Raw genomic sequence first — 19,678 nt, 5'->3', positions numbered from 1 at the left:
TTGTACCGTAAATAATAGGCATTGGGTCTGGTGACAGTTTACTACAGTATCCTGACTATAAGCACCTGGTTCTTCATGTAAGTCAGAATATTTTTAGATTATTTCTGTTCTTGCTGTTTTGGCATTGTGTACTTAATGCCTTTACACATGCAGTAAAATAAGATAAAATACTTTCTGCATTTATTTGCTACTTCAGGATATTTGAGAATAAACTACATACACACTTATTCATGTTTTGGTGTTTCATTTACAGCACTTGACTGACATTGCTCTGAATTAGCTCTTTCATTCATCAAATCTCTGTACTGGCTGGTTATCTGAATGTTCTGACTACCATGTCAAACGTTCTTAGTGAATGCATGACGGAAGGTGCCTGCACATTACCAGTAATTCTGCACTGGCCATATTGGTGATGCACTGCAGTTTTGCCATTTAGACTTGCATAAATGCATTCATTTTTTAATGAAAAGCATGAGCCCAATTAATCATGCCCAAAGTCAGGCTTGCACCCCTACCCAATTTGCTAGTTGTTTTAACTTTGCTTTTGAGGTGACATTGAAACAGCAAATTGTACTTTGTGCTCATCACATTCAGCCAAATCAATCTCAGTTGCTTTAGTAGCATGAAAATATATTTAACTAGCATTTTAAAGATGGTACTTTGTATGAATACTTTGCCAAACTAATGCATTCAGTACTAGTGTCTTGATGAAACATAAATGCTTTATGATTTTTGACCAAAAACCTTCTTGCGGCTTCTGATTCACTCTGCTGGGATTCTGTACCAGCATCCAGTTTAAACTTAGCTGCTTTACCATTTATCCACAGCCTTTCTGACCAAAATGCTTGCTGCTTGTCATTCACACAGCTCTGCTGGCCATCACTGAACACATTGCCTTTAATGTTTAGTGTGCAGTACAGTCTCTGTATTCGCAAACATTTATGGCTTTAACTGTTCATCATAGCCCGTAATGTTCAGTGCGCAGTACAGTCTCTGAATTCCCAAGAATTTATGGCTTTAACTGTAATAGTAGTCTGCTGACAGTCATTTCTGCATTTTAAACCTACTCTAGAAAAATGAGTGGTGCCTCAGACTTGATCTTTTTCTCTTTGTTGCCCCTCTTCATGCTGCTTTATTGCCCCTTCTCATGTCAGTACTGAGTATGTTTCTTGAATTCCTGTTTACTGGCCTTATACAGTTCCAAAGTTATAGGTTAACTTTGGTTTCAGACAAAATTTTGAGTTTTGTACACTGTACTCTTTTTGAATGCTTTTGAGGTGCACATTAGATAGTTTGCAGACACAACATGTATATATAGCCTTTCCCAATGTTAAAATCAGCATCCCTCAGCTATTTGTTCCTTTTTGGATCATTTATGTCAGAAACCTATTCTTTTCTCCGTTAACATGTCAGACATCACATGACTTTACACTCTTGCACTGCTGTGTTTTAGATCAGGAATATAAGCGCCAAGGTTTTCCAGGACCGCTTGACTACTTGAGAAAAATGCGTCAGATAAAGTAGATGATTCTTTGGCTCACAGCACGCCTAGAATTTACTTATTACAGTAAGCTGTTTTCCTCATTTATAAAAACGTTTTAAATGCTTTGATTTCTTCTTCAACACAAAGAAGCACTACGTGTTTGATTCAAGCTGGCTTGTTCCCTACAGTGAGATAGTTCATATTACTGAATCCTGGACTTCCAGCTTTCAGAGAAGTGTCTGTGACTTCAGAGATGTTAAAGGTGGCCATGCTGGTTTTTTGAGACCCCCCCAAAAAAAAATATATTTTTGTGAAAAATTATTTTGGTCTAATGGAACATAACATAAATGCCTTCCTCCAGGCATGACATATGGAACTGACAATGTGATGTAAGCACATTTTAATGCTTGCATCTGAAATTAAAAAAAAAAAGCATAATGGCAGAGTTACTGCTGTGAAGTGCTGTTAGGTTATACATATATTTCCTGGCTCTGCAGCTCATCTGTCTGGAAATGCATACAAAAAATGCATTTGGATTAATGACAAGAAAAACGGAAATGAAGTTTCAGACTGAAGCTCCTCCACTTCTGACACTGTCAGATCGACAAAATAAAGGATTTGGTTATAAGGTCCAGCATGAGATACAGACATTAAATAAACTTGAAAACACTGTGATGTTTTTTCCTTAGCTTTTACTCCAGATTCAAAGCTTACCTTTCATAGGATCATAGGAGGTTACTAGGCTATTACAAGCTATTATAAGGCTAGCCAAGAGTTTAGCCCATGTTGCCTTACAATTCACACTTGTAACTACTTGGGACTTTTAAAACTGCATCACACACAGTATGAAAATGTCCCCAGGATTTTGAAGGGCTTTTGGGTAAGTATCATTCAGTGTGTCACCTAACCCACTTTTAGAACTCAGTAATTATGTCCAGAGAAATATTGTTTTTAATACAGTCTGGTATTGACTTTACTGGGTACAGTTACTGTAAATGTTTTTAAGAATCTGGAGCTCATGCAGTAGATGTTTATTTACTACAAGTGAATGAACTGCTGTGCCAAGGTATATTGTCTTGGTACACATGTAGTAGTTACCTTGACATTCTCTGGAAGCGCCCGTCCTGTGAACAAATTAGTTCCACATACCTTTACTGGTAAGAAGTTAAAACCTTCTGTAGAATGAAAATATGAATAGTTCAGTACAGTGGAAAATGGCTAATGTTGTTTTTGTTTATTTTGCTTATATTTTAAATATGTAAGAAAAGTTCATTCAGTTTTGCAGAAGGTGCATTTATTGTCTGAAATACTTGAATCTGCTGTAGAGATTTCAGTCTTTTTTTCACTCTTCTAGGCTACCGATGTTTTAAAGCAGTGATGTTCTTGACGGGACTGATGTTCGGCTCCATCATCATCTTTATGTTGTGCTACAAAGAGAGGGTTTTGGACACTCAGCTTAGTGTTGAAGCCAGTGTAGGAATCGGCTTGGGAATTGGCATACTATGTGGCCTCGTCACTATGCTGGTACGTAGCGTGGGCCTTTTTATGGTCGGACTCTTGCTAGGGCTACTGGTTGCTGTAGCATCACTTATCATCATGGAACAATTCTATCATCCTCACACTGTCTGGATCCCGATTGGTTTGCTGTTGGGAGTAGGCATGCTGTTTGCAGTACTGACACTTCAGTGGCAGAAGTTCTTTACCATGCTGTCCACAGCAGTATTTGGTAGCGCTGTTATGACCGTGACTGTGGATTATTTCATTGAGCTCTTCCTGCTGGTACAGTATGTCTATGAGAGGATGAAAGTGGCCCCACAACAGCCTGTGTGTTGGTACAGCTGGGTCATTTTGTGTGTCTGGCCAGTGTTAACAGTACTTGGAGTACTCATTCAGTGGAAGGTGACAGCAGAGGGATACTCGCATACAGAAGGTAACAACATATGTTCTAAAACTGGTGTTTGTGCATAAATAGTGGAACTGTACTTTTTTAGATTATAACATACTTTCATAGGAAATGCACCTAACTGAGTTATTTAGTTTATGGTTAATAAGTAGGTATACTATGTAGTTTCAAGTGTGACATGAGAAAATAGTGTTTAGGTTATATAACTAACATAAGTCAAATATCTGGTTATACATTATAGTGCGTTCACATAATTTTCGGTACAGAGGAAAATGTGTAGATAGTCATAAAAAATTGCAATTAGGCCCTACAACTGTTACAAACAGCTATTGACAATGAGAAATAAAAATCTCGATAAAGTACAGTGGCACATTCTACAGAAATATCTGTTTATATGATGCTACATATATTTACATTTGCAATTATTTCATGTAAAATATCTGTAAAGTATATACCTTTGCATCTCTATTGCTTGGATAGATGACTCTGGTATCTCTCCTTATGATTTAGATTGAGGGAAATCCTGCATCTGATATCTAGAGATACCTTGTTCCAGTAGTTGGTTCTGTATTGCCTAGGAACTTCTACCATCATATTTCTAGCTTTTGGAAGATGCAACAATTTATTACTTATATGTGAGAAGGAATAATGCTAAAGAAAGCTTATACTGCATTGTTTTCAAAGTAAATGTATATTTAACAAGTAGCTGTCACAATGTTCCCCTCAGTCTTGGGCAACCAAACATATCTGTCGCACAGTAATGAATGAATACACATAATCAGCTTTAGGCACCAGTGAACCCTGCAGATACTGGGGGCTCCTGGTCCTGAGAGGTCTGAACCACAGCGAGTTATCCTAAATTGATATTTTCTAACATGCCTGTAAAACCTACAAAAACTAGTACAGCAATCATGTGTACTTAACCCAGGTGGGTAGTCATAACTCTTATATCACCCTTAAAATCCGGAGATCTCTCTGGTTTTAGTAAAAGTGTTTTGTCAAGCAACAGCAGACCCCATTTAATCACCTTTGACTGTGTGGGTGCTGTATAAAAGCTGGTGCTAGCTGAGGAAAATGAGAGAACAATTGTATTCATTTTCTTCCTATGCTGTTTAACCGAAACAGGGTTGTGATATGACCCTGTTAGTATAAAGCTCATAATTTCTGAATAAACATGAGCAAGGTAGGTAAGCAGCCCAGAGTGTCTGATCTCCATGCATACCTTGGATATTAAGAAGAGCTGATGCTTTCATTCTTCAGGGATGGTTTTCTCTTTCAGTAACTTCTAAAAATGCAGAACACCAGATAATATTACTCTCAGCTTCTTTAGGTTCATAGGTTCATAGGTGTGTTCTAGGCTGATGGCCCTGGGGCCTTTACAAGCCTAGCCATAGGATTAACCTGGCATTGTGCCACCCGACCTTAGTTCCCAGTGTCTTTGTCGAGTAGAGCTACTGTAATTATCCCCGGGGTGAATTTTCTATTTCCCAACCACTCATCAAGATTTCTCTTGAAGAGGTTCAGTGAGGTGCTCTGCTTGACATGTATGGGAAGTCCATCCCATAGGTTATGAACCTGTCCCTCCAGTACATTCTCTTGATTGTGGCATTGGGGTTCAGGTCTCTGGAGCATGTGGTGTGGAGGGATTGGGATTTCTTTAGATGTAACATTTCTAACAGAGCTGGGTTAGACATGGCTTTGTAAGTCAAGCAGAGATTGCCTCTAAGTAGACGATATGAGACAGACAATAGTTGAAGTTGTTTGAGTCTGTCCATATAGGACAAGTTTTTAAGGCCTAGGATCCTCTTTGTGAGGTACTTTTGCGGCCTCTCCAGTTGTTCCAGGTGTCTAGTGAGGTACATGCCAAATGTCGCATTGTACTCCATGATTGGCCTAATGAGAGAAGAGTAGAAGGAGACAATGACCTCTTTCTTCCTGGATGCAAAACCCTTAGTAATGAGATGTGCCATATAGAAGGACTTTCTGACCACAGTGGCAATGTGGTGATCAAAAGAGAGGTTGCTGTCAACTTGTGTTCCCAGATCTCTTCTAACTCTTTCTGTGTCAGTGGACTACCATCAATGTGGTAATTCATGGGAACTGGGTTTTTCCCAAAGGGGATGATGACACATTTTTTGGCACTGAGCTTAAGGACATAGTTCTGACACCAGTCGTTGGTCTCAGTGAGGCCATTCTGTAGGATGTCAACATCATGTGGGGAGATAATAATAGCTCCCAACTTGCAATCGTCTGTGAACTTTGTCAGCCAGAGTCCCTTCTTGTTGGCCTGGACTTCAGAGAAGTAGATACCAAACAGGAGAGGACCCAGGACCGAACACTGTGGGACTCCACTCATGACTAGTCGGCAGTCTGACTTGGAGTCAGCTACTTTCACACTGTGGGTTCTATCTGCGAGCTAGTTTGCATCCCATCTAGTGACAGAGGGGTTGATGCCTAGCTTAGTGAGTTTTTCTATGATTCCTGAGTGGTGAATGGTATCAAAGGCCTTGGACAGCTCAAGGTAGGCTGTATTGAACCACCTTGCCTTCATCCACAGCTCTGGTGACTGACTCAAAGAAGTCGACCAAGTTGAGCAGGCATGAGCTACCCTTCACATAACCAAACTGTGTGTGATCCAGAGTTTGGAGATTCCCTATATCCTTATTTATTAGGTCCTTGATGATGCATTCCATTGCTTTGCATATCAGACTCGGCTCGCTAATGGGGCGATAGTTCCCAGGGTCTGTAGTCGCTCCTCCTTTGTGGAGAGGGATGACTATAGCAGTGCGCCATTCAGTAGGGACAAAGCCTGAGGTGAGGCTGTGATTGAACAGGGCACACAGGTGAGTTGCCAGTTCACTCTGTACTTCATTTAGAACACAGCCAGGGATATTGTCAGGTCCCACAGAAGCTGTATTCTTGGCCTTGGACAGTGCTGTATTAACTTGTGCAGCAGTAATACTGGGTGCCTGGCAATCTACTGATATTGTGATTGGTCCTTGTGGGGGGTAGAGGGGCAAAGTTGGCACTGAATCTGTCTGCCAGTATATTGGCAAAATCTGTTGGCTCAGTATAGGAGGTAACATTGTGCAGTAGCTCAGAGCAAATCTGGGTATTGCCGTGGAGATTCTTTACATAACTATAGAAGGCCTTGTGGTTGTCTTTACTATCTGCTGCAATTCTCTTTTCATAGCTAGCTTTAAAGGATTTGATGAGGGATCTCAACTTTTTGTTGAGGCTGATAAGGGAGTTTTTCCAGTCTTGGGACTTCACCTTATTCCGCATCAGTTTCCTCCTTCTATTATAGAGTTTGTTTATACCAGTGGCCCACCAGATTGGCTTCCTTTTTTTGGAGGAGAGTGTCTTGGGTATGGCGAGAGCCATGCATTCGTGTATGTGTTCGTATAGTGCATCGGTGCATGATTCGGCAGTCATGCAACTATTCTTCATTGGCATGGGTGCAGTGAAGTTAGCCACCTCTGTTTTCAGGAGCCCAAGTTTAGCTTTGGAGAAGTTTTTCATGGTGGTTACCTTTGCGGGGGGGGGGGGGTTAGGGAATGTGGATTTCCAAGCTGATTAGTTTGTGGCCAGATCTAACCAGGGAGGAGCTGGCTATTGGTGTAGAGCAATGGTCACCCATGTTAGTAATGACCAGGTCAAGGATGCTGCTATCTCTAATGTGGGTAAAAACAAGCTGGTCCAGGGCATTGGAATTAATGAACTCCAGAAAACATTGGGCAAGTGTATTGGTACATGAGTAGTTTTTCCAGTTAATGGAAGGGTAGTTGAAGTCGCCTAGTATGAGAGTGTTAGGTTGAACCCTAATATTCTCCAGGGTGCTTAGGAATGTGAAATGTGAGTCTTGGGACATGGTTGGGGACCTATAGCAGGCTACAACCTGAATCGCTGTCTTACCCAATGTTAGCTGCACCTGAAGTATCTCTGATGCATCATGTTAGGCTTCCAGTCTGGAGGTGTGCACATTCTTTATGAATATGAAACACCACCACCTTTGGAGCTTCGGTCCAAGCTCTGGGGCCGAAAGGTGTGGAAAGAGTTATAGCCTGGTAGTGTAGAGGTGCTTTCTGCTGCCTTGAACCAGGTCTTTGTTACAGCACAAATGTCGATGTTCTCCATTTTAAGGAGTGCTTCGATTGAGCGCATTTTCAGATTTAGACTTCTAGCTTTGAGCAGCATGACCCTCAGATTGCATTTGTTTGTAGCTGTTTTTGGTGGTAATTTGGTCTTTGGAACACCACCTAAAAAGGCACTATAGGGGTGGCAAGACCCTTGGCCAGTATCCGGAAGCCCAGGGGTGACAGATGCAGGCCATCTTTGGCAAAGCATTGAGGTCTGTCAGTCATGACATCCGAAGCAGACAGATACTGGATCCCCTTAGAATGACACCAGAAACTTGGCCAGTTGTTAAAATCAATCATTTCTGCTTGTACTGTGGTATCATTCTGGGTGATGGCAGGATGCTGCTCAGGGCTAGGGTCATGCCTGCCTGGGCTACATAATCCGAGAGCTCCTCCATGTCTCTTTTCATGTAGTCCAGGGAGGTATGTCTCAGATCATTCACACCCACATGTATATTGACTGAGTCATATTTGTACCTGTTTTTGAGGGGCCTGAGTGCATGCATTTGTCAGATCCTGGCACCTGTTACTCTCTCCTTATTCAACCTAGTGAGTGGGACATCAGTGTGCCTCACTATCGAGTCACCTATGACTAGTATGTTGGGCATGCTGTTTGCCTTAGGGGCTTAGGTTGAGTGGCACACTGTTTAGGAGAGCTGTGTGTCTCGTGATTAGTGTTGTGTTGTGGTGGTCGAGTGTATTTCTGCCTTGGAAGTCTCTGCTGTTTGGGTAGATTTTTAGTGAGAGCCTCCACAAAAGTGAGTGTGTGGTTTGTGTTTTTATGTGAAGGCATTGCTGGTGTATGTTCTGGAGGACTGTGTGTTCCGTGTGGTGTGGTGCAAGTGTTGACCTTCTCCTCTTGACCAGCTATCCCGGTTTTGGCTGGAGAGTGCGTGGCTTCCAAAAGGGATATATAAGTGCATCTCTTGGAATTCTGAGTGTTGGGAGGTAAGGGTTTTTGGTATACATGAGGCAGTTGCTACATTGCCTCAGGATGCTCAAGTTCACCAGGTTAATAGGAGAAAGCACTGGGAACTGATCTTTAGACATGGCTGGAGGGGTGGGAATTAATAATAAGTGCTAGATCTGTTTCCTTGTAGAAAGTTTAGTGCTGGTAGCACTTTTGTGTGCTATAATAATTGCTACAAGAAGTCTGGTAAAGTGCTAGACTAATATGTTAATAAAAGTGCAGGAGAGGAGAGAACTAGAAGATTTAAGGGAAAAATTTAAGAGCAGACTTTGGCACCACCCAGAAGCTTACACACTGTCCTGGATACAGCAAGTCTGTATCTGGACTAGACTAGTTACAGGAAAGATGGGAAACAAGCACAAATGTGGGCTTTTAAACCAGAAAGTTCAGAGAGATGGAAAAACTGCCCAAACGGCCAGTAAACTACAATTTTTGGGCCAGAAACCACTCCTCCTGTGGTATATAGGCAACCTAGTGCTTACCACTCCCACTGATATGCTAGAAGGCTTCCCTTCAATACAGAAAGGCTTGGGGGCTCAGAAGCTTACATACAGCCCTGGATACAGCAAATCTGTATATGGACTAGACTAGTTACAGGAAAGGAGGGAAAAGTGCAAAGGTGGGCTTTTAAACAAGAAAGTTACAGGAAAGGTGGGAAACAGCACAAATGCGGGCTTTTAAATGAGAGAGTTGAAAGAAATGGAAAAAAAAATGTCCAAGTGGCCAATAAATTACAATTTCTGGGCCAGAAACCACTCCCCTTGTGGTCGATGGACTACCTAGTGCTTACCACTCCTACTGATAAGCTAGATGGCTTACCTCCAACACAGAAAGGCTTGGGGGGCTCAGAAGCTTACAAACCCCCTCTAGATCAGGGGAGGTCATCGTGCCTCTTTACTCATCCCTCATCAGGCCCATAATTGAGTACAATGCCCCTTTTGGGATGTACCTTACCAGACACCTGCAGCAACTGGAAAGACCCCAAAAGTACCTCACCAAGAGGATCAAAGGGCTCAAACAGATGCCATATGCTGCCCGGTTAAAGAAACTCCAGCTCTACTCAGTGGCATACCGCCTGTTCAGTGGCGATCTGTGCCTGACGTATAAAGCCATGTCCAACCCAGAATTAATGGACATGCTGCACCTCAGAAAATCCAAATCCCATCGAGCTACGCTCGAGAGACTTGAACCTCAGCACTGAAATAAATAGGACATGCTGGAGGGACAGATTCATATCCCAGAGGCTCCCTTCACTCTGGAATAAAATCCCAGTCCAGGTTAGGCAGAGTCCCTCATTGACTCTCTTCAAGAGGAATCTTGATGAGTGGATGGGAGATCGTAGGTTTACCCCGGGTATCACTTCTGTGTCACTGTTAGACAGAGGCACAGTATACTAACCTCGAAAAAGGGCATAGCAAAATAAATTTAAAATGGGTGGCGAAAGCCAAACACATTCTGGCTAGGCTTATAAATGCCCTAGGGCAGATAGCCTAGTATGAACCTATGAACCTATAAACAGTCTTGGATAGAGCAAATCTGTGTCTGGACTAGACTAGTTACAGGAAGAGTGGGAAACAAGCTCAAATGCGGGCTTTTAAATCAGAAACTTTGCTCATGAATTCTCGGCAAATCCAAAAATAACAGCAGGATAAAGCATGAAAATCAGAAACACATTTTAAATACCACAGTAATTCACTTAAAAAGTTAATAGAATAATGCATTTTTGCAGCAACATGCATTTTTGGATAATAAGAAGTGTGAAACTCTGTCTGTAATCCTGAATGATTTACCAGCAAATCAAACTTTTTATGAGGATAGGGCAAAATATGAGGCAAAATCAGGAACAGTGACAGGTATGCATTTCTCCTGAATGATGTAAATAAAAGTGACTTGTAATCCTGCTCTTTGACTGCTGAACAGTGAATGATTTGGTTTGGCAGTACCAGTGTTGCGCAATGTATTGTTTTCTGAAGTAAGTGCAAAACTAACATTGCTGTTTCTTATGAGTCTGTATGTATGTGCTACAATGTAAAAGTAACAGGCTGGATATAACTTATTTCACTTTCTAGCACAAATATTATCAGCACTGGCAATTATGCTTGTGTGTGTGAGGGGGGGGGGGGGTTGCATTGAACTTTAAAGTAACAAGCTGGCCAAATCTTTCACTTACCATCAAATACATAGATCTTACACATGTTATATGGCTATCTGTAGTGTTTTGGCAGGAAGAGGATGTTTGACAGCAACTGTTCATTGGTACTGTGGTATAATAAGTAACATTCTCATCTCACAGCGCTTTGCACTGGTTGAATTCTTGGCAATGTGAAATCTGCATGACAACTTTGTCTGTGTGTGTGTGCTCTAACCATGTGCTCTAGATAACCCCAGTGCCTCAGAAACATGCAGCAAGTGAAATGAAATTGCTCCCTTTTCCCTGAAGGTGAATATGTGTGTGTGTGTGTGTGTGTGTGTGTGTGTGTGTGTGTGTGTGTGTGTGTGTAAGATATCACTGATTTTTTTTTCTATGCACACATTTCTGTAGCAGTAAATAATACAATTAGATTCCAAACGTAAGGCATAAAATATATCACACAATGTACAGACACTTAGATCTAGGAGTCATGTGCCCCCCCCCCCACCTCAGTGTGTTGGGGAGTCTCTGGGGATTGTGTGGTCATTACTATAATTTTCATCACAGTCAAGCCTTTAGAAAAATGCACAGGAGGTCATTACAGCTTGTGTTTGGGCTGGGGACAGTGTAGTCTTTTACTTCTCTCACCGACCTCAAAGGCACACATAGAGGGTTACTAGCTGGTGCAGGAGGAGAGTTGGAACAACAAAGTGGAATACGTTACTATAATCATTTTTCTCACAATTACACGCCAGGCACTTATACAGGTAACTGCCTTTGGAGAGTAGAAGTGAGGAGGCATGACATGCATATTTATGACAGCAGTCACTTGAAATACATGGCTGTGGCCATTTGCACCTCTGATTTCATTCCAGTCTAATGCCATTGAGATGCACAGACAATGGCTGTCTTTTGGGGTGGTTAGGGAGGCAGGCAGTATTTCCATAGAGGATTTGTGTATCCTTACAACAATTGTCTTGTTTCTTCCTTGGGAAAAAAATAAGACTGAAATTCTTTTCTTACTAAGAATTTTTGTTCAAGCCACCACTAGATTAAAAGGTTGGTGAATGCTCTAAAATACAACCCAGAGCATCTATAACTGTATGGCTTCTGGGGGTCTTAAATACATTATTTCCTAAATGGTTATCACTGTGCTGTGTTAGTCAGGAAAGGTGTGTTGAAAGATGCATGGAAAACTAAAGTTGAGCACTGACAGTGGATTTCTTTCCTTAATCATAATTTCTGTTCAAGACATCTTTATATGAAAAGAGTGTATAAAAAAGAAAAAAATGTGATTCAGAGCATATGGAAAGTCAAGGCTTCTTGAAAAAGTTGCCGAATAAGGCAAAATGTGAGAAAAGGAAGAAAAAATAATGCGCATGGTGTGGAGAGCTCAAGATGGGGGGGGGTGGATGGGAGCATTGGAGTGTGTGTGTGTGTGTGTGTGTGTGTGTGTGTGTGTGTGTGTGTGTGTGTGTGTGTGTGTGTGTGTGTGTGTGTGTTGGGGGGGGAGTGAAACAGTAGGCAGTGCCTATAGCACCATTTCACCCAAGTCCCGTACTGCATATAAAGATGTTGTAATGTATCACTGTTACAACCGAATGCCAGTAACTGTAATGTCACTTTGTGAGATGGGCCAACACAATGTGGTACACTGACCTGTTGTAATGTAAGACCATTGTAGCTACAAGTCACTTTGTGTGTACTATTAAAACTTTGCAGCATTAACTTAAAGGTTGCTTAGGAAATGTGGTAGTGACAGGGTGATACTTAGTGCCCTGGGGGCCCCTAACTTAATTGCTGGGGGCCCCTAAAAATGATAACTCCACCCCTGAATACACATTACTGTTAATTTATCTGTCTCTATGTTTATTTTTGTCCTGATAATTAGGATAACCTTACTAAGCACTGCCCCTTTTGCACTGAGGGCCTGAGTAAAAAGGGTTCCCAAATACATTAACTGCTGTGGGTGCAGATCAGAACTTCCTGCAAGTAGTTAACAGTGATGTGGGCTGCATTGTGGTTGCACAAGCAACCTCCACATTCACACTCCGAACACAAAACACACAATACTCTCTCATACACACCTCCCCCACATATTGAATGCTTTCCAAGACCATATGCAGTGTTCTCTATGCCAGCTGTCTGTGCCCAAGACCCTTCATAGTTGCCTCTGCTCTTTGTCCATATACCTGGAGAACCAGCATCTTAAGTTGTTGGCTCAGGGTCATGTAGCAGAATCCTCCAGTCCTGAGGTCCAGTAGTCTGCCAAGAAAAAGGCCAAAAAAAGGCAGGCCCAATCTAGCTGCTGTCAAGCCTCCCCTGCACTTCTGTCTAGAAGTTAGTAAAAGCCCTGAAGTCTGTCTGGTGCTTACTGTCAGATTCCTCTGCCACAACTCCATTCTGAGGCTGACATGGTTCCAACTATGCAGACATCCTCTGAGGCTTTTCAAATGTCTTTACCTAATGTCAAGGGTGAACCTTGGCTGAAAATACCTGAGACACTGAGGGGGATTTTCGTGAGGGAGGAGATTCCTAAAACTATTAGTCGTATCAGGGGTCTGACCCTTTGAGGGTGTTTCAAGCAGACATCCCACAGAAACAGATGACAAAACATGTAAATATGCTTTATTTCCCCTGTTGTGAGGGATCCCCAGCATGAATGACAGGATTTCACTCAGGGTTTATCTAATGCTATGCTGGCCTTGAAGCCACCTTGGGGGATCTCTGTTCCTGCCCCCACCCTTTCTTCCACTCCAGTCAAGAGGCCTAGGGAACTGGATTCCCCAGATGAAGATCGATCTGGATTTGGGGAAGAATCCTTAGCCTATTCTTCCCAAATCCCTTCTCCCTTGGACTACAGTTCAGAGGAAGAGGATTCCATATGTCTAGATTCCCCTTCAGAAGAGCTCTCCATTGCGCATACCATTGCCCATATGATGAGGTATTTTAAGTGGGATTGTTCACAGGTCTCTGATATTCAAAAAAGGTAGTAGGAGCTCCTACAGATTGAATCTCCCAAACTATCTGCTGTTATTCTTGGCTGCCCTTTTGGATATGTTTTTGCAGCTTTTGTAGCACCTGATTTTCAGCTTCCTGCACCTGAAAAGCAAGATAGGTTCTACAAGGTGCAATGTCAACTTCTTTATACCTACCCTTCTGCTGACCCTTCTGTAGTGTCAGTCGCTTCTGATGAGCCATCCAAGTTGCTGTCTTCTACCAAGCTGCTTCCTTCTGACAAAAATAGTAGGGCCATGGAGAGGTTAGGCAAGAAAGGTTACAGTGATTACACTTTGTCCTTTAGGGTCATTAACTGCCAGGCTGTAATGATAGGTATGTTTTTGCCCTTCTTTTCTTAAGTTTTCAAGGTGGTTTCTGACCTTCCTGACTCTGAGGGGAAAGCTTCTGCCCTTTCCCTACTGGGCTTCATTTCTCAAGTTGCTCACCATTTAGTCACATGAAAGATATGTACTAGTTGAAGGATTGATATATACTACATTTTAATATATACACACACAAGTCCATTGCTATTACAGTTGTCATATTTCAGGACCAGTTTATGTTTGCCAGTGTCTTTCAACTGAATTACTGCACCTTCCAAAGTATATTTACACTGTTCACATGTTCAATAACACCACTGATTTTTTTTATTTACTTATTCTTATCATTCTAATTATATTAACTACTTGGATACAACTATTTCTATAGATGGGGAGTTTTGAGTTAGTAATTTACAGAAGGTCTACCTTTTCCAATGCATACCTACATTTTAAAAGTTTTCATCCCTTACATTATAAGAACTTGGTGAAGAGCCAATTTGTTAGAGTTACCAGAATGACCACCAAGAAGAATAGATTTATTAAATAAGCTAACAGTTTAGAGTATGTTTCTTGACGGGGTCTGTCCCTAATCCTTTTTAAGCCATTTTAAAACAGAGGTCATTAATGGATGGGGAGTGATGTATGTACCCCTCCTAAGGCACCATTTGAGTAGTATGGGAGTTGATATAAATCTCACGATTCCTAAAGAGTTTGAAAGAGCTTTTGACCTCCCTTATAGTATAGGCGTGGAAAAGGTCAGGGATCTAATTAAGAAAAATTGGATGATCTTTAGGGCTAATGATGAGTTATAAATTATTTGGTGACTCCCCCCACTTTGTATATAAAACCTTATTTGATTTTCAAACTTTTTTAGAAAAATCTAGCAATAATTAAGCACACAAAAATGCAGAACATGTGGATAGTGTAAACATATTTTGGAAGGTGCAGAAATTCAGTTGGAAGACTTTGATGAATATAAATTGGTCCTGAAATATGGTAACTGTAATAGCAGTGGACTTGCATATATAACAACATGTAGTACATATCCCACCTTCTATTTTAGGAAGACTGAGAGACAATTAAAAAAATGTATATATGAACATTCTTAAGATATTGAGTGTCATAATATTAATAACGCTGTATATAAACATTCCACTAGCTATGAAAATTTTAAACTTTTTTTCTGTTTGGAACATTAGATGTTATTCCTCAAATCCCTACAGGGGAAGCATGGAAAACTACATAGAGTGAAATGACTTATATTAGTAATTGAAGCTGAATGCTGCTGTGACATCCTTACTATGGGCCATTAATCAAGGAGCTTGAATCCTCACCAGTGACACTGGAGAGGGACATTCACTTGGAACAAAAATAGATACACACAGTATTTCCAGATGAAGATCTCTGCATCAGGCACAATTTCCCTTAAGAGCACACAGAGAACACACTCATTTCAGGGTCTGGATTTCTCTCTCTGTCTCCTTCCAGGTCCTCAGTGAGACTCCCCACTGGTACAGCTATAGAGTTGAGTCCTCAGCTGAGTGTCCAATCCATGTACTCTAGCACCATCTCTGTGACACTAGTGTTTTGTGTCCGTGCTCCCAGCAGCTGACACACACATTCTTTGAGATTTGATTTACACACACACAAACACACACACATACACACACACACACACACACACACACACACACACACACACACACACACACACACACACACACACACACACACACACACCTGGGAAAGGCTGGCACAGATTTACTAGCTATGCCTCTTCTGCCCAGACTATACGGTAGTTTCTGCCACCAGACACTCCAAAGCCAGCTACTGTAAGGCTCTTACAAGGGTACCTAATTATACTACTGAGTGAAATTAATATTAATACAAATGTTAATGTTGACCAAACAGCAAAGCTTTCAGGAGTGGCTGCAGTGCCACCGAATAAATATAAGTACCCTCAATGGTTAAAATATTCTCTGAAGGACCAGCCACAATGAAAAGTTTATTTTAATAATAAATAATTAAAGAACATGAAATACTAAATATCTAATTACAATAAACACCAGGGTTTCGTTCACAGGAAATAATAAAATAACTCAAGATGAATAGATTCACACAAATACAAAAAAACAGTACTTAACTAATCTCATTGTATTTTCCTGACTGATCTAAAGAATTACTGTTCCCGGTCACTTACTATAGGAAGGCATGATGACATAGGTGAGGGGGTCCTTCGCTGTCAGGTTCCAAAAACAGACTGTCATGAGACTTCATTCTCACCTAGTATTAAAATATAATTTTTCAGGGCTGGATTACAGTATTACATCACATACATCTGGTCATCTGACTTCTGGTTCCCATGCTACTCCCCCTTGGCTAGAAGCTGTCAGGATTTAGCACATATGTCTCAATAATACACACACACAGAGCCTTGCTATGATCTGCTGCAACTCCTAGAAGTCATAAAACAATTTCAAACCTCCACCTTTCCAGAGTAGCAATTAGTTCACCCCAAAGGCAATGCAGAAAGCTTCCTAGTACAGACTTTTTTCCTCTGGCTGCATTGAGAACTGTTAAGAGACAATATTTATGGCCTAAGCTAGGTGATTTATTTTCAAACTATTTTCAAAGTTAGGTGGATTGAGATTAACTGCTTCTCTTTCAGTATCTTCTATTAAAACATACACATTTAAACAGTTACAATAATGCATGTATATTTCCTTTTCTGTCCAGCAGGGCACACTGTTGATACATTTTTAACACAAGCAGCTTTACAAATAAATTTTTTCAACACAAGCATCTGTACAAATCAGTTTGATATACAAATGACATATAATTCTTTACAAACTTTCAGTTAGCTGTGCTGGCATATGTTACATATTCACTGCCCTACTTCACCTGACATAGCTGGCAATACCTCACATCATCACAGCTACCACCCTCTAAGGTATTAATGATAATACGTCTATTGTCCCAGTTCTTAAATTGAGAGCAGCCAAGATATGATTTTTCCAGGGTTCACTTTTTTTAGGATGCAGCATAGTTGCCTAGATCCAATGTTGTATCTGAAGACTACATATATTTTTGTTTTATATATACATTTTTATATGTTCATATCTATAAAGGAAGGAGTTTTAACACTTAAATAAGTACATATAAATATATTTTATTATTTTAAAATAGAGACATATTGTTTTGTCATGGCCATATTTAAAGATATTTCCCGGGATTCATGAAGCTCGGTGCAAGGACGGTGTTAGCCTTGCACCAACCATGCGTCGTAGAGATGGTGCAGAAGCACCATATGCATATTAATGAAGGCGTGCTGCCGCAATGTCCACGTGCATAGGAAATGTGCGCGAGTGCAGGGGGCATGTCTAAGCGCTGCACGGAGGCGTGGACATGGCTGCAGACGCACAACCTAAAATGCTAACTAGTACAGCCTGCCTCTAATAGTAATCACTCCTGTCAGTGTTCATGGATACGGAAATGTATGCAAAGCATACAAGACAGTTTCGCAAACACCAAAATAAAAAGTAAACACAAAGGCACGTAGCTAAATATTGAGCCTCCGTCCCACGAACAAATGACATTTAAAACCTCGTGCCCATATTCCATTGTACTGTTGATTGTTATACCAAGTGGAAGTGAAACGCAGTGTGTTTGCATGCTGCTGCCCTTTGCTAAGCCTAGCCCAATGGTTAGGGTTACCACCTGTCCCACTTTGTGAGGGACAGTCCCTCTCTGGGCAGTTGTGTCCTTACCAAAAATATTAAAAATGGCAAATGTCCTGCGATTGTAGGACATAATTATGTCCCATATTTTATGTAATAGTTCCATAAAATAGTTATTTCTGTATCTAAAATACCTAAATGTTACAAGAAACAGAATAAGCAACTAAACTGCTACAAGAATAAGCTTCCATTTAGGCATAAAAGTAAAGTTCTATCCTTTGTACTGACCGTGGGTATGTGTCGGCCTGTAAAATCTGATGTGTGTCCCGAAAATGTCCCACTTTGGCCAATTGAAGACGTGGCAACCCTACCAATGGTCAGAGCATTCGCTCAATATCTGCCCATTCGCGGTCCAAGTCATGGTTGTCTGGACGGCCCAAAGATGAATGGGTATTACCCGGGTCTACCTACCATGTCATGAAAGATAAGTATTTGCGTGTACCTATGTGCGTGAAGTACAGCATGTGGAAGATCAAATATGCTAGGTTTGTCCTCATAACCACATTGGTACCAGAGATATGTAGAGTATGTAATGTGTTCTGTTGTCTGTGCCATGGGCCATCAACCAGAGAAGGGATTGATGGTGTGTGTGGAATATGGGGGGGGTGATGGGTAATGTAATAATTCACCAAGGGGAGACTGGGTTGGATGTACAATAGGTGAACTGGAGGTGTACGAGGAAGCAGTGGGTGAATCAGAAAGGAATCCAAAGAACATACATTCACATCCACAATACACCCTGACAGGCCATACTGCAGATGCAATCCCACAAACATATGAACATTAAAATGTGCGATACACATATACAGAACTATTACCGGCTCACACCCACATAATGATCTGGCCTGAACTGAGCCATCCAACCCCAACACACCTGGATACATAATTGAATACCCATCATATCCTTCACAGCACACCCCCCCCCTTTGCTGAACTACCACCAAAACCACTGATACTCAGGCTGCTAGCTTGGCGCAGCCATATCTGCACATAGTGCCCCATACCCATATCTAGTAGGCAGTCTCACCCTAGGCAGTCTCAGGCTTGCAAACTAGGTATCCCGTGCATGTATAACCCTCCCTCATTTTCGTAAAGCCAAAAGAATTGGAGTCATTGGTGTCCACAACTTTTGGCCATCCCTCATGGGATAAGTGTCTGTTCTAAAGATTAGACTTGGTGGCACGACATGATGTCCAGCCCCGTAGACAACCAGACACAAGTTGCATTAGCAGTAGTTGTCCACAACCCTGCTCATCCTCCAGCCGGTCCTGCAGAACCTACAACCCGGGATTAAACACCTGACCGTGATGCACGTCTCCCCATGTGCATTATCGGGAATATATACCATTCACATGTTCCCATGAAGCTTCCCCATAGCCATCTTCCAAATAGTTCATGTTCACAAATTGTATACCCCATCCAGGTTCCTCATTGTAATGATGTACACAACCCCTGTATACAAACAGTACAGGTACCTCCCGTATGCGGTTGTTCATATACATGGCCATGTATAACTCCAGATATGTAGTCATATATCTATAAATGTACATACTTATATTCGCATAGCTACACATCACACATACATGCATATAAGTAGGTGTCAAGTATGTGTTCATTTCATAAATATGTATACTTGCAAATGTATACATACGCCTCTCAGAAACATATGAATAGTAACATGTACTATACATATGTACACCACCTGACTGTCACATTTGTTGCCAGTACTGTGGAATGGCTGTAGTAAAGTCATATATCCTAATTATCATCATCATACAGAATGTATCACGGATGGTTTAGTGGTAAAACCAGTGAGTATGGTGTTCCTGTTCCCGGGTCCAAGCCATGCAAGGGCTAATTTTATATGATGCCCACAATAATGACAGTCAGATATAGGGTGATCAAGGCACTTTAAAGCAGATGTAAGTAGGTATGCGCAACGATAAGTGGCGGTCAGTCAACAGTATGGGAAATGTAAATAAGCATGTAGATGTA

At 41.3% G+C, this 19,678-nt stretch overlaps 1 protein-coding gene across 1 annotated transcript in view; it reads left to right on the top strand.

Moving 5' to 3' along the window:
- Nucleotides 1–19,678, top strand: part of TMEM198 (transmembrane protein 198) — a 178,873-nt gene that overhangs the window by 25,598 nt on the left and 133,597 nt on the right. The window contains exon 2 of the mRNA XM_044060563.1: nucleotides 2,838–3,413. Coding sequence (XP_043916498.1) covers nucleotides 2,838–3,413 — 576 coding nt within the window. The remainder of the gene's footprint in view (nucleotides 1–2,837; nucleotides 3,414–19,678) is intronic.

Source organism: Protopterus annectens, chromosome 2.part0 (assembly GCF_019279795.1).
Source record: "Protopterus annectens isolate FY-2018-M chromosome 2.part0, PAN1.0, whole genome shotgun sequence".
Classification (NCBI taxonomy): domain Eukaryota; kingdom Metazoa; phylum Chordata; order Ceratodontiformes; family Protopteridae; genus Protopterus; species Protopterus annectens.
Note: the sequence above shows the minus strand (reverse complement) of the source record. Positions and strands in the feature narration are given on the sequence as shown.